This window comes from Coptis chinensis, chromosome 6 (genome assembly GCF_015680905.1).
Source record: "Coptis chinensis isolate HL-2020 chromosome 6, ASM1568090v1, whole genome shotgun sequence".
Taxonomy (NCBI): domain Eukaryota; kingdom Viridiplantae; phylum Streptophyta; class Magnoliopsida; order Ranunculales; family Ranunculaceae; genus Coptis; species Coptis chinensis.
The window spans coordinates 2,851,108-2,866,682 of record NC_141461.1 but is presented as its reverse complement, the minus strand read 5'-3'; the positions used below and the strand labels follow the sequence as shown (position 1 = coordinate 2,866,682).

General features: G+C 37.1%; 3 protein-coding genes across 6 annotated transcripts; 2 read left to right on the top strand and 1 right to left on the bottom strand.

Annotated features, from left to right (window-relative positions):
- The first annotated feature begins 158 nt into the window (after positions 1-158).
- On the top strand, positions 159-6,386 carry LOC147490733 (putative DEAD-box ATP-dependent RNA helicase 29). 3 transcript variants are annotated; one of them, XM_086565139.1, is made up of 13 exons: positions 159-570; positions 699-1,860; positions 2,014-2,071; positions 2,254-2,358; positions 2,562-2,619; positions 2,823-2,896; positions 3,861-3,913; positions 4,076-4,157; positions 4,248-4,304; positions 4,682-4,823; positions 5,166-5,237; positions 5,379-5,450; positions 5,778-6,386. In XM_086565139.1, the coding sequence occupies exons 1-13, from the start codon at positions 228-230 to the stop codon at positions 5,981-5,983; spliced, it is 2,484 nt and encodes an 827-aa protein (XP_086421265.1). In that variant the 5' UTR covers positions 159-227; the 3' UTR covers positions 5,984-6,386. The 3 variants fall into 3 exon arrangements, with proteins under 3 accessions (XP_086421265.1, XP_086421266.1, XP_086421267.1); XM_086565140.1 differs by lacking the exon at positions 5,379-5,450; XM_086565141.1 differs by lacking the exons at positions 5,166-5,237; positions 5,379-5,450 and having other exon boundaries at positions 174-570.
- Positions 6,387-7,256: 870 nt separating this feature from the next.
- Positions 7,257-7,760, bottom strand: LOC147490732 (uncharacterized). The gene has a single exon (XM_086565506.1). It carries the CDS (start codon positions 7,758-7,760, stop codon positions 7,257-7,259), a length of 504 nt encoding a protein of 167 aa, XP_086421632.1.
- A 3,868-nt stretch (positions 7,761-11,628) lies between these two features.
- Positions 11,629-14,458, top strand: LOC147490731 (transcription termination factor MTERF8, chloroplastic-like). 2 transcript variants are annotated; one of them, XM_086565142.1, is made up of 2 exons: positions 11,629-12,947; positions 13,386-14,000. In XM_086565142.1, the coding sequence occupies exons 1-2, from the start codon at positions 11,807-11,809 to the stop codon at positions 13,523-13,525; spliced, it is 1,281 nt and encodes a 426-aa protein (XP_086421268.1). In that variant the 5' UTR covers positions 11,629-11,806; the 3' UTR covers positions 13,526-14,000. The 2 variants fall into 2 exon arrangements, with proteins under 2 accessions (XP_086421268.1, XP_086421269.1); XM_086565143.1 differs by lacking the exon at positions 13,386-14,000 and adding an exon at positions 14,008-14,458 and having other exon boundaries at positions 11,631-12,947.
- Positions 14,459-15,575: the final 1,117 nt, after the last annotated feature.

Below are 15,575 nucleotides of genomic sequence, written 5' to 3'. Positions count from 1 at the left end.
GATAAAAAAAACGCATTTCAATGCAAATCAAATTCATCAAGTAGGCAAGTAGTTAGGTTTGATTACTGGGTCGGACTAGAAGCTGTTAACTTCAAATGGGCCAGGCCTACAAAAGCCCATGAACATTCAAACCCAACAAACTCTCATCTCTTTCAACAAAACCCTAAATAAACCCTTTTCTTCCCCAGGAATATTTTCTTCTCTCTCACTAAAAAATCATAAAAAAAATGGACCGATCGGATAACAAACGGTTCGACAAGAAAAAGAAAAAATCAGGTGGATTCGAATCACTAAGCTTATCCCCCAACGTCTACAATGCAATAAAAAAAAAGGGGTATAGAGTACCAACACCAATACAAAGAAAAACAATGCCATTAATACTATCAGGTATCGATGTTGTTGCTATGGCAAGAACTGGGTCTGGTAAAACTGCTGCTTTTCTTATTCCCATGCTTGAAAAGTTAAAAGAACATGTTCCTCATAATGGTGTCAGAGCTCTTATTTTGAGTCCTACTAGAGATTTAGCTATTCAGACTCAAAAGTTTACTAAAGAGCTTGGAAAATTCACAGGTTCGATATCTTACTCTTTTTTTTAGCGTTTTTACATTCATTTAGTCAGTTGGAAATGAGTAGTTTATAGGATTGTTAGTTAGTATGGGCAAGTTTTAAGCTTTTCTTGGTTTGAATACTTTGTGCAGATCTTCGCACTAGTTTATTGGTTGGTGGTGAAAGCTTTGAGACTCAGTTTGAAGAGTTGGCACAGAGTCCTGATATTATAATTGCAACTCCTGGACGGCTTATGCATCATTTATCTGAGGTTGATGACATGTCTTTGCGCACTGTGCAGTATGTGGTTTTTGACGAGGCTGATTCTCTATTTGGGATGGGATTTGCAGAGCAATTGCATAAAATTCTCACACAGTTGAGTGAGAATCGTCAGACGTTGCTTTTCAGTGCGACCTTACCTAGTGCCCTTGCTGAGTTTGCTAAGGCGGGACTGAGAGACCCACAACTTGTGCGGCTCGATTTAGAGACTAGGATCAGCCCTGACCTAAAGCTTACGTTCTTCACTTTGCGCCATGAAGAGAAACACGCTGCACTGTTGTATCTTGTCAGGGAACAAATTTCTTCTGACGAGCAGACTTTGATATTTGTTTCCACAAAGCATCACGTAGAGTTCCTCAACACTCTTTTTAAAGAAGAAGGTATTGAACCTTCTGTATGCTATGGTGACATGGATCAAGATGCTCGCAAGATTCACGTCTCAAGGTTTCGCGCAAGGAAGACAATGTTGTTGATTGTCACAGATGTGGCTGCTAGGGGTATTGATATACCTTTGCTAGATAATGTCATTAATTGGGATTTCCCTCCAAAACCTAAAATTTTCATCCATAGAGTGGGGAGAGCTGCTCGTGCTGGTCGGACTGGAGCTGCATTTTCTTTTGTCACGCCTGAGGATATGCCATACCTGTTAGATCTTCATCTCTTTCTCTCTAAGCCAGTTAGACCTGCTCCGACTGAGGAAGAGGTTCAGAGAGACAGGGATGGGATATTCTCCGAACTTGATGATGCCATTGCAAATGGTGAAACAATATATGGGCGTTTTCCTCAGACCATAATAGATCGAGTATCTGACAGCGTTCGGGGAATTATTGACGGTTGTACAGAATTGCTTACTTTGCAGAAGACATGTACAAATGCATTTCGCTTGTATTCAAAGACAAAACCTTTACCTTCAAAGGAGTCTGCAAGAAGAGCAAAAGCGCTGCCTCGTGAAGGATTACATCCACTTTTTAAGAACCTACTGGAAGGTAGCGAGTTGACAGCTCTTGTCTTCTCGGAGCGATTGAAACATTTCAGGTGAGTTCTATATTAGAAATTAGTTTCTTTGGATTTGGAGTCCCAAGATATGTATTGTTGTATTTTTCGAATAGTCAGGGTAATTGTCAGTAAGCTTTGTTCACTTTATCCAGTTTTGATATTCCTATTGATCTAATGAATGATGTGCACTAGGCCAAAGCAGACAATTTTGGAAGCGGAAGGTGAAGCTGCTAGGTCGAAACATTTGCAAGTAATCCTCTCAATTGTTTCATACTCTTTATCATGAAAAGTGTTTGATTGATTCTGAGTTTTATTCCTCCTCAGAATTCTTGCTTCCATTTAGTTACTATTTCCAGGCAGTTTTTTATTTTATGGTGTCAAACTGTCAAAGTAACTTAGATAACCGCACTGAGCTGGTACTTCGTATTACAGGGTTCATCTAGTCAATGGGTTGACGTCATGAAGAGGAAAAGAGCTGTTCATGAAGAAATAATCAATCTGGTGCATCAGAAACGATCTAGTGAACAGGCGGATAAGGTAAATATACGTTTATATCCAAATCATGCTATTTATTTTTATTTTTTTCATTATTAATTGCTTTATCATTATCTAATGTTGTCAGTTTACATAGAAGTTGTCTAAACTGCAGAAAAAAAATTGACTCGGACATTAGCATTTATAATTTTCTATTTTTTCATTTAGAAGATTAACATGCTGATCTCATTACTATTTTTCTTTAGGATGCCATGGAGGAGGATGAAAAAGTAAACACAGTTTCTGAGGAGAAAAGGAAAAAAGGTCTTTTACATCATCCTATCTTTTGTTTAAGTCCAACTGGTTTTAAATTCTTTTCTTAATATTCTCCCCATTCCCTTCTCATATTTCTGTTGCCAGTTATTGAATTATTTCTGTTTGAATGTTGAGGCTAATGATTTTGAAGTGAATGTAACATACTTGGGTTCTGATTCACTATTATTGTTGTTTTACTTCAATGCTGGAAGGTCGGGGATATAAAAGAAAGGCAGAAAGCTTCAAGGACGAGGAATTCTACATAAGCTCGGTCCCAACAAATCAAGTAGGTTCTAATCCTTTTATTCTCTGGTTAGAGCTTCTGTAGGTGTAGAGTGTAGAATTTGGTAATGAATATTTTCTAAATACTTAATCAACCAAAGTTGAAGAAGGAAATTTCATAGGTTTAGACGGAAATAAATCAAAATAATAGAGGTTGTATTTTCCTTAGATCTGCCTTTTTAAGGACACTTTAGCTGCTGAGCTTTTATGAATGAAATATTTACATAATCACTCAGTCTCACAATGAATATGACTTGTCCAGCATTACCAGACTACCAGCTGTTTGAAGGGAGTGACCTTGTATTCCTACTTGTTTCGCTATATGTTTTTTTCAACGTTCGTTTCAAAAAGAAAAAAGGACGGAATTTCCTTTTTTTTAAAGGCAGCAGCTACAGTTTCAGCCAGAGAGTTTGTAATATCATGTACTCACAAAAACCTCTCTACTAACTAGGTTTAACTGTCTGCCAGTATCTGCTACAAAGTGAATCAGGGTGTCCAGTGGCTCAGCTGGTCAGACCTTGGGTGGTTGAACCCAAGTGCCTTGGGTTCAAATCCCACTTTGGGTTTGGTATTCTTTGTTCTTAAGTATGTAAAGAAAAATGTGCGAGACTTTAAAAGAGAATGTGTTCTTATCCTTTGTGAACTAGAAAAAGCGTGAGTACAGGAGAATTTTTCCTGTGTAATTAAATGAGCAAATATCTAGTAGGAAATCCCACTATGGGTTGGTATTCTTTGTTCTCAAGTCTGTAAAGAAAAATGTGCGAGACTTAACAAGAGAACGTGTTCTTATCCTTTGTGAACTAGAAAAGGCGTTAGTACAGAAGAATTTTGCCTGTGTAATTAAATGAGCAAATATCTAGTAGTAATCCTCTCCCCACCACCACCACCACCACCTTAGTTTCTCTTTTTTGCTCAAAGATATGTTCTGGTGAGATATTAGCTTAATTGCATTTTGAAATTGTTTTCAGCATCTTGAGGCAGGACTCTCGGTAAGAGGTAACGAAGGATTTGGATCAAGCAGGTAAAACATTTAATGCAACTTCCTATAGGTTCAAACCCACTATGACCATAGTAATTCATAGTCTTAAAACTTGAGTGGAAAGTTCACTTTTGTGCTTAAAATGGGAAAAGATAACTTCTTTTGATCATGTCTCCTGTTTAAACATCTACTTCATTGTTATAGGTTGGATGCTGCTGTTCTTGATCTAGTTGCAGATGATAGCACTGGTTTGCAAAAGCAGAAATCTGACTATCATTGGGATAAGGTACTCCCGATTCCCAACAACGCTATTTTGATTGGTTATTTTTCCTCAGGGATTCTGTAACATAACTTGAATTATTATTTTTGTCAACAGAAACGGAAGAGGTACATTAAATTAAACGACAATGACCGTGTGACTGCCAGTGGAAAGGTATGGTTTTATACCCTGATCTTAGTCTTAAACATGCTTTGTTCTTATGTTCGGATATGAAATTCAAGTAAATAGGGGCATCCAGGCGTCAAGGGTAGCAATGTTTTTGACTGAATTAGTATCTCTGAAGGCCTATTGTGTGCGTTGAGTATCTGTTTGGTTGTGATGTACAGTGGAAAATGAAGGTGTTTAGGTTATACCTAGGACTTTGGGGTTATAGTGTCTCTCTTCTTCGGGTCTGCTTTTGGTTTTCAATTACTTTATATGGATACAAACTTGCGGGGGTGGGGGAAAGAAAAATAAGACTATAAAAGATCACAAAGTTTCACTGTTTGGTCATCCGTGTTTGTTGAAACGATGTTTTACATTTTGTGCAGGTCAAGACAGAGAGTGGCTCGAAAATTAAATCTACCAAGACTGGAATATATAAGCGGTGGAAAGAACGTTCACACCATAAGGTATCTCTTAGGGGAACAAATTCTGATGGTGGCCATTCGGAAGTTGACAGAGGCTTCTCAGGTATTCTTTGTGATTTAGAAACAATCTTCAATCATGTAAGCTTGACTTCTTTCTTGCTTTCCTTGTTTATATCATGTCTGTTAATTCATATGTCATCTTTTCTTAAGGACTCTCTTATAGCATGCTAAAATCAATAGCAACTTTTCAATAAATCTCGGTTTGTTGCCAATACTTGCCAATGGTTTGTTGCAAAGCAAATAGGCCCTTCTGGTCATACTTAATTGCGAAAACTCTGTAATGATGATTTCGGGGGTCTACATCGATCACATAGGGGGTGTCATGCAAATCAGAAGATTGCCTTGTGACATTCATTTAATTTACTGTGATTCTTCTGTTTTATAGGAGACCGTCAAATGCAAGGTGATAATAGAAACTATAGAGGGGGGCGTTCAGAAGGGGACAGAGGCTTTTCAGGTATTGTTTATGAATTAGAAACAATCTTCATTCATGTAAACTTGATTACTTTCTACATTGACCACAATCAGGTGTCATGCAAGTCAGAAGATTGCCTTATGACATTCATTTAATTTACTGTGACGCTCTTCTGTTTTATAGGAAACCGTCAAATGCGAGGTGATAATAGAAACTATAGAGGGGGGCGTTCAGAAGGGGACAGAGGCTTTTCAGGTATTGGTTATGAATTAGAAACAGTCTTCATTTCGTGTAAACTTGTACTTTCTGCCTGAAATTTGTATGAACTTTTCTCACGTAATCTCTTATAGCAAGCTCTTTATTTTATGGTGTTCATTAGCATGCTGAAATCAATAGCAACTTTTCAGTTATGCAAGGTTTGGTGCCAATAATTGCCAGTAATTTTTTGGAAGCAAATTGTGCCCTTCTGGTCATATTTAATTGAGAAAACTCTGTAATGACTTTTGCAATGTCTATAATGACAACATATCATTGTGATGCACAATCAAAAGATTGTGTTGTGACCGTTCTTCTATTTTATAGGAGACCGTCAAATGCGAGGAGATAACAGAAATTACAAAGGGGGCAAGAAGCACGGTATTCCCAATGCACATGTGCCTTCGGAAATTAAAAATCCTGATCAAGTTCGCAAGAGAAGACAGCAACAGGCCAGTAAAATCTCGTACATGAAAAGCAAACCTGGGAAGGGCAAGAAGTTTGGGAAGAATGGGAAAAAAGGTAAGAAGTAGGTGAACTGTTCAAAGAAGGATTGATATCACTGACAAGTTTAAGATAGGTTTGGGCAGAAGATTATGCATCACCAAGCCAGCAGAAGAACCAGTCTCTACTGCCACAGATTCCGAAGTTTTGACTATATAAATTCATTTTTGTAGTTCTAACGAAATTTCCGCATGTTGCTGCTATCTGCTTTATGAGAAGCACTGTTGTTTCTGTTAAATATATGTAAAAATCGAAAGAAATACTACCGGAAATGTCTTCATTGGCGCCAATGTCCTGGGAACTGCTTCTGATCAAATGTGTTCCCGGTAGTGCCTTTGGCCGAAAAGTGATAGATGTAATATGTCCAAGTTTAGATATACATTTATTTGGCAGTACTTGCAGAAGGATGCAAAAAAAAAACACAATTCCGTCCTCGACTTGTGTGATGATTGCAACTTAAAAAACGTACAAACCAGCCAAGAACCAACGAAACTGAGGCAAGCCAGAATGACATTGCACTCAATAAGTTACATTCATCTGTTAATCAGTGGGAGAAAGTGTTGTTTCTGATTTATATACAAACTTAAACAATTTCTTCCTCCAAATTCAGATCGTATTGCTTGCATTTAGGTGAAAATTTAGACTTGAAACTTTGTGATATTTGTTGATATATCAGCATTGGTTTCGTGTAACAAATTTTAACTGATTGATTTTTCGGCTTTTGTACCAATATGTACCGATATATCAGACAAATTGATATTTCGCCGTATTAGGCCATTCTTCCTTTTTTTTTTTTTTTAATCATTATATATATATATATATACTAGCCATGCAACCCGACCTGTAGCCGGGCCTGTTATTCTTAAACCCATCATGTCTGGGCCTATATTTAAGGGAAGTACTTGGAAGTTTAACATATCCATATCCAATAAGTAATCAATATCCATATCTATTAACTAATACATATCCATATCTATTAACTAATACATATCCATATCCATATCCAATAACTAATATATATCAATTAACTAATCCATTGTTTTTTAGAATTTGTTTTTTTTTATCCCATGCCTACATTTGAAATAATGAAATAATGGCTTTGTTTTTTGTTTTAGCATAACACATGAAAGGACAATTTTAATTTATATTAAATTAGAGAGCAGGCCAAATTCAGGGTTAGTTTGGTAAGAAGGCAAGTAATTATTTTTCAAATAGGGACTATTTTAAAAACTTTGCTGATGTGGCTCACTATGAGCATCTTGGGAGAAACGGATATTAATATAGGTAGGATATATATATATATTAAAGTCCAAAGGTTACATGAAATCTATTAGTGTTTAGATTGTTACATAACCAAGGTGGCAGGTTCTGAACCCATTCTGTGAACACATGATTAGATCTATCCTGCTTTGCAAGCATGTGGGCAACATTATTTCCAGATCTGCTAACCCATTTTGTACAATAGCTATCTACAACAGTTAACAGATCTAAGGCATCAAAAAGTAGTAGTTGAGAAGACCATGATATGTTTGCATTATTCTTCTCCAAAAAGATGCTGACACTTTGGGAGTCAGTTTCCACTTCCAAGTTCTGTACGTTGAACTTTAAGCTCCATTTGATGCCTTGGAGCACTCCTCTGCATTCTGCTTCTTTTGGATTGCTGTCTCTTCCATGTTCTGATCCTGCAGCCAAAAAACATCCATTAGAATCCCTTAGAACAAACCCATAGCATGAGTCTTTTCCTTGTATGTACAATGCATCAATGTTTAGCTTGACATGATTAATGGCAGGCGGGCTCCAATGCATTTCCTTCTTGGGATTCAGTTCTGGTTCCTGCAAGTTCTGGTTCTCAGTTGAATCAAAAAAATATTTAATAAGCAGAGAAATTTTGAAGAAGTTTGGTCTTCTCTTTTCATGAAAAACAGAGCATCTTTCCAACCAAATTTTCCAGTACAAGTACAATCAAAATTTTGTCCAATTTTTTTTTATTAATGGGCCACTTTGAAGGTGGATTAAACCACAAGTCTATCCACTGTTTTACCTACAAGTGCTGAAATTGAGATAATATGACACTCCAGGGGATAGTTGCCCATAATTTCCTAGTGAAATGACAAACTAACAATATATGATGTACAGATTCCATAGGCATTCCACATAGTAAACAAGATTTGTCATTGATATGCATAATTTGAGCTAGATGTTCCCTAGTTGGCAGGATTTCATGATAATATTTCCAAGCAAAAGGTGATTCTCTTGGGCAATGGGTGTTATGCCAGAAAGCTAGGTTGGTTGTTGGAATGATTGGTTGTGTATTGTGAGAGCTCAGTAGGTGATACATTGACTTGACTGAGTGGGAACCTTTCTTTGTGAGAGACCATTGAAGTTTGTCTTCTAGTTGTGATCTTGGTAGGTATATTTGTTGTATGTGGAGGCTGGTTGAGTGATCAAAGAGTTGATTAAGAAGGTTGATATTCCAGGTTCTGGTGTAGTGATTGATGAGTTCTGACACACATTTGTAAGACTGGTTTGGTATAATAGAGTTTGGTACTCTCCCTTTATGCATGCCTGGAATCCAAGAGTCTGTCCACATGTTGATATTATTGCCATCTCCAATTTGCCAGATAGAGTTATCTTTGATCTTATTAAGAATTTTCTGCATACCATGCCAGAACCAAGATATATTATGTACATGTGTTGAGTTTAAGGCAATAGAGGAGTTGAAATACTTTCCTTTCAGTTGCTGTGCTAAGAAGGATGAAGGGTTAGAAATGATATACCAAAGAATTTTACTTAAATGAGCTAAATTATCTAACTGTGCATCTCTAATACCCATACCACCCTGTCTTTTAGATTTACAAATGAAACTCCAATTTTTGAGATATAGCCTGACATTGTTATGTACTTATTATTCTTGAATTGGTCTTTAAACCCTGGTAACTTATTAATATATCTAAAACCCTTTTGTTAAATGCAAAATGGCTTACCTTGTTCTTGGCAAGAAACAGGTGTTCCAAACCAATAGAGGTAGAATTCTTAATACCAATTTCATACTCCTTCAAAACCCATTCTCAAAGTCTACTGAAAATAAAATTTCATCCTCATTCATAGCTTCTTACCTTGAAAAGTCATGTGGTATATCCACTGAAGCAGCTCTTAAAGCTTCTAAAAGAGTTCACTTTGAGAACGCAACTAATCCTGACTCAGTTTTGAAGTGTTTTCAACAACACGGATTCACCAATACTCAAATATCAACCATGATCAGTAAATTCCCGTTGCTTCTCTTGTCCGATCCTAACAAAACCCTTGAACCCAAACTTCGCTCAAAGAGGTTGGTTTTTCCGACACCGACATAGGTAAGCTCCTTTCAAAAAAGCAATACCTATCTCTTTGCCGGTTTAGAACACAATATAATCCCGCTCTTTCAATTCGCTTAAGATGTTACTTCAAAACGAAAAGAATGTCGCTTCGCAATCGGGGCTAGCAATGGTGTGGATATTCTACGTTTGGAACCTCAGAAGTTTCTAGAACCCAAAATTCAAATCTTGCGGGATCATGGTGTACCCGACTCAAATATCTCTAGATTCATTTCGATTGAATTTCAACACTTGAGTGTAAAGAACAATGATTTTAATGACGCGGTTAAGGAAGTTATTGCAATGGTCGGATGAGGAAATCCTTTTGGCCTTCAGACGTCAACCCATTTGCTTAGCTATTTCGGTGGAAAAGCTTAGGATTGGATTGGATTTTTTCATCAACAGAAAGAAGTGGGAGCCTGCACGTCTTACCAAAGCTCCAAACATACTCGGTCTTAACATGGAGAAGAGGATTATTCCGAGGTTGAATGTTATTGAATTTCTTATATCAAAGTGCTTACTTGAGAAAGACATGCACATTGTCACCAATCCAACTCGACCGATGCCAAGTTCATCCGTAAATATGTGGCCAAGTATGAGGGCAGAGCTCCTGAACTTTTGAAGTTGTACCAAGGTAAGCTTCGATCAGTGTAATTCTCGTTCCAACTTTTTTGTGTTTTAATGTTTGAGGGACATCAGACTTGAGTTTCAGAAAGTGAATGACATTGTGGATTGTAGGATGTGAAAAAGTATGCTTCATTTGTCAATTCATTATACTTTCTTGTTATGAGCAATTTGGTTACATGAAGCAAATTTCTTTTATCTATTTAATTTTCTTGTAGAATTATTAGTTCTCTTAGTTGCATTTTATTGTTTGGCAGATATGAGTGTTGCTTTAAAGGGAAATCTTGGAATGCAGAATGGTTCACATTGAAATTCCTGGATTCATTAGTGCTTGTATTATTTATCGTGGTGATATTAGTTATCTAATTGTACCATAAGTCCATTACATCGGCACTAAGAATTGTCTTGGAATTTGGAAATTAATTTAGCTCGGAATAATTCATACTTGTGTACTGTTTGGTAACCTCGTTTTGTTTGTTTGTTTGTTTGTTTTGAGTGATGAGTGAAGTCTAGGTTTGAGTATATACAAAGGATCTTGGAGGATTTCTGCACCTATTTGCATGTGTATTCGTGTCAAGTTGGAAAGTAACTAAATCCTTGTCTTTGTGCATCTCAAAGCACTAAAGATGTTAGAATTCTTTAGTAATCCTTTATTTAGGGTCCTTTAGGGCACTCATCAAATTGGATTGGGCAACCCTTTCAAAAAAAAAAAAAAAAAAAAAAAATTGCCATCAAAGCCCAGGCCCAACAACCCATCCAACCGGTCTTCCTATAACGAACCTCTCGGGTCGTTTGAACGTACACTCAAACGAGCTCACCATATAGTTTGAGCGTACTCTCAAGTGGTCTGCGCATGTCGTTTGAGACAAAACACTTGATTTTTTGCTAGACGATATGACGGGGTCGTTTGGGCAGTCTCCAGGACGACATAGCGGGGTCGTTTGGGGACTCTATTGAGCGACATGGTTGGGTCGTTTGGAGTTAAAAAATTTGGTTTGTTTGTCACGATGTTTATTTTAAAAATCAACTTCCACTTAAGTAATCCAAACTCGAACTTAAATTTGAAAACAACTTCATCAAGTTTGGGCAAACTCGAACTCAAGTTTTACCAACCCAAACTCCAAAAAAACATCAAGTTTGAAATCATTAAGTTTAATCAACCCAATCTTCCACCCCAATCAAGTTTAATCAACTCAATCTTCTACCCAATCAAATTTAATCAACCTAATCAAGTTTAATCAACCCAACCAAGTTTGAGTATATACTTAAACAGGACACGACTCGAATTGAGTGAAGTCGCCAACTTCAATTCCCATTGTTGATTCACAACTCAACACTCGAAATATGAACACGATAGAAAACTAGATTTTTTTTTTTTTTTTGGTTGCAATCCCGCGAGAGAGATGATACCGGCTACAAAAAGTTTGAAAAAAAGGATAGCCGGTATGCGTTGAGGTGGGGGGATGTATTGGGCTATTGTTGTTGGACTTATTTGTCGGGCTTGGGCCGGAGGCTGCCCTGCCCAATGTAATTTTGCAATTTGATGAGTGCCCGATTAAATCACTTTTTATAAAACGAGGATGTTTTATTTTTCTGTGAAAAAAAACAGATGTCTTGGAAGATAGGAATATTTCGAGCTTGCCAAGAGGGTATTCCGAAATATTGAACATATATCGGTTTTTGGTATTTTTGAGGCCAAGGGTTTAACAAAATCTTTTCAGACACAGACTTGAAACTTGGGCTTCGAAAATCCTTTCTATGCTGGTAAGTTATGCTACAATCTCTTTTGTGATTGTTTGGCTTTCATGCTTATATATGGTTATTTATTAGTAGAAATATAACAACTCCATCTTTGTCCCTTCATAAGTTCATAGTATGCCAATGTCTTGTTTAGTTGTTTGTAGAAAATTGCTATTTCAAGCCAATAGAGGTAGAAATCTGAATACGCGTTTCGTCTTTATACAAAACCCATTCTCCAAATCATTCTCAAACTGTACTGAAAGTCATTGTTCATCCTCGTTCACAGTTTCCTATCTTGAAAACTCGTGTGGTCTCTCCACTGAAGCAGCTATTAAAGCTGCTAAAATAGTTCACTTTGAGAGCACAACTAATCCTGACTCAGTTTTGAAGCTCTTCCAAAAATATGAATTTACCAATGCTCAAATCACAACTATCATCAGTAGATACCCTGTGGTTCTCTTGTCCAATCCAAACAAAACCCTTGAACCCAAAATTCAATATCTCAAACAGATTGGTTTTTCCGACACTGACATATGTCAATTCCTTACAAAATGCTATAAAGTTTTACATTCCAGTTTAGAATACACAATCATCCCGTGTTTCCAACTGCTCAAGACGTTACTGCCAAGAGAAGAGAATGCTGTTTCAGCAATAATCAAAGGGGGTAGTGTTGCGTTTCTTCGTTTGGATCCTCAGAAACATTTGGAGCCCAAAGTTCAGATCTTGCGTGATCTTGGTGTACCAGATTCTAGTATCTCCAAACTAATCTTGATTGGACATCGAGCATGTTCGCAAGGAAATGATAATTTTAGTGACACAGTCAAAGAAGTTCTTGAAATGGGTTTTGATCCTTCTAGCAAGATGTTCGTCTATGCTGTTCGGGAAGTGTCAGGTGTGTGTAAGGCTAAGCGAGAAGTGAAAATGGGAATTTTTAGAAGTTTTGGCTGGTCAGATGAGGAAATTCGTTTGGCGATTAGAAACCAACCTATGTGCATAACTATTTCAGAGGAAAAGCTTAGGATTGGATTAGATTTTTTCATGAACGGAAAGAATTGGGAGGCTGAACGTCTTGCCAAATACCCAAACGTACTCAGTCTTAGCTTGTATAAGCGGATTATTCCAAGGTTGAATGTTATTGAGTTTCTGATCTCGAAGAGCTTACTTGAGAAAGATGGAAAGCTCGCTAGTGCACTATATCTGACTGATGCCTACTTCATCAAGAAATATGTGGCCAAGTATGAGGACAGAGCTCCTGGACTTTTGAAGTTGTACCAAGGTCAGTTTCGATCTATATAATTAGCGTTCCCTCTTTTTGGTGTTTTAATGTTTGAGGGATATCAGATTCGAGTTTCAGAAAGTCAATGTCATTGAGGAGTGTTGAGGAAATTGAGCTTAAAAACGCCAACACTATGCTTTGTTTGTCAATTATGTACTTTGTTTTATGCGCACAAGAAGCACACATTTCTTTTATTTATTTAATTTGCTTGCAGTTTTTTTCGTCAATTAATTTTATTGTAGAATTACTAGTTCTCATAGTTGTGGTTTATTGTTTGGCGAATATGAGTGTCCTTTTAACATGGAAAATGGTTTGATCACAATGAATATCCTGGATTAGATAGTGTTTGTATTATTTGTTGTAATGTTATCTCGTATCTAATTGTACCATAAGTCCATAACACCGTTAAGAATTGATTTTAAGCGCGGTGATAACCAGGTCAAGTGAGGCAAGCACTTGCGTGGAGAGCTCTACCGATTTTGAAACTTGAAAGCATCTCAATTCTCAAAACACCAAGATTTTTGAATTCACTAGTAATCCTTCATTTATCATGCCATATTTTGTCTATATCAACGTAAAAAAGTTTTGTTTCAAGTCTAGAGATGTTGGATCTCAAGACCCATTTGTAGTTTCTTCAAGTCTCCGTATTCAGGTTTTTCTAAAACCATAGGTTCCTCCAAACTCAGAAGTCAGGACGCAGGTCTTATAACAAAGTGAAAAGTTTATGCAAGGACATACAAATGTATCTCAAGTTAGAATAGATGAGTTTCTTTCTTCAACTGACATACCCAGTAAGAATGATAGCAATGCTCTTGCTAGTACTCAAGCATGTATGTTGATGCATATTATATGAGAAATTAGTGCAGTTTGAGAAGAAGGTGGCTAATAGGGAGAGGATTCTGAGGATCAAGTCAGTTGCAGACAAATGCTATCAAGCATTCAAAGAAGATGCTCCTAACACTAGCTTTCTCTCTATCTTTAGGCATATAAATCTGGATAACCTTTTTTCCAATTTTTCCTAATGAGTGTATTATAATTTGGTTTGATGCTGCCTTTACAGGGAAACTGGATGGGCTGGAGCGGAGCAGGAAGCATTGCCTGGATTAGTGAAGGAGATATTGTCGGAGCAGCACTCTGGAGGTTCAAGGCTAGCAAAGTTATGGAATCCGAGATACAAGTGGCAGAGGTGGCAGTAAAGATAGGTGAACATTTACAAGATAGAGAGTTTGCATTTGAAAGAGATTTTTTGGAGGTTATCAAGGCAATCAATGAGCCTGAATGTAATTGGACTATGATAGCTCTTAGGAACTCTATTATATCTCGATGTATGAGTTCTAGTTTCAGCAGATATAGATGGGAAAGCAGACATTTTAATGGGAATGCCCACTCTCTAGCAAGCTGAATGTGTCATCAGCAGGGCAGAGGGGATCTTCCAAATTGTATGTTAGATCCAAACTTGGTGCCTGTGATTCTTTAGAGCATTTCCAATGCAAGCCACTCTTATTCACCTCCATGTCAGCTCTATTTTCTATCTTTTCCACCGTTTTGGTGAAAAGCAAGGTTAGGATGCAAAGGTGATTATTATTCTCGGATGGGATGTTTGATTCCGTTTGAATGTAAAAATCGAAAAAACACGCCGGACGGAATGAAACATTCCGTCTGAAGTTAAAATAAAAACCGAAAAAATTCTAAAATACATGCGAGACGGAATGAAACATTCCGTTTAAAAAAAAACCGAATTTAAAAAAAAAAATACACGAGATGGAAGAAAACATCCCGTCTGAAGTTCCAAACTCAGCTACTATTTCGGTTGAAGGTTTCGCTCTCGTTTTGACTTGGGAAAATAGTCACCTTGATATTCACCTTTGCATTAGGCAAAGGTTATTGAGAGCATTCCCAATGCAAGTGGATATGGTGGGAATGTGACAATATTCACCTCTTTCTAGTTCAAAACCTTTGCCCAATGCAAAGGTGAATATGGTGGTGACTATTTTCCGAAGTCAAAACGAAGATGAAACCTTCAACCAAGATAGTGGCTGAGTTGTGAACTTCGGACGGGATGTTGGATTCCGTCTGGATTACAAAACTCATCAGACGGAATCCAACATCCCGTCTCGCTATATATTTTTTTTCCAAACGGAATCAAATATTCTGTCTATTGAAAGTGGGATGTTTCGCGTCTATTGATATTAGACTCACCAAACGGGATGTTTAATTCCGTCTCGTTATAAATACCAGTCGGGATGTTACATTCTGTCTCGATTAAAAAACCTCCAAATGGAATCAAACATCCTGTCCAAGATTATTTTTTACATTTGCATTGGGCAGCCTCACCTTGCTTTTCACCAAAACGGTGGAAAAGAAGGGAAATACTGTCTACGTGGAGGTGAATAATAGTGGCTTGTATTGGGAATGCTCTAACCATTTGGAGGTGAATATTGTCACATCCCTTTAATATTCATATGCATTGGGAATGCTATTAAAAGGCTATATTTTTTCTTTAACAAAAAATAGAACTAACTAAAATATCCTGATATATAAAACAGACAAAAAGGAAAATAGGTGACAAATATATCAACAATTTAAGAGTTTGGAATTTCGGTAGATATCGATTTTGCGGTGCATTAA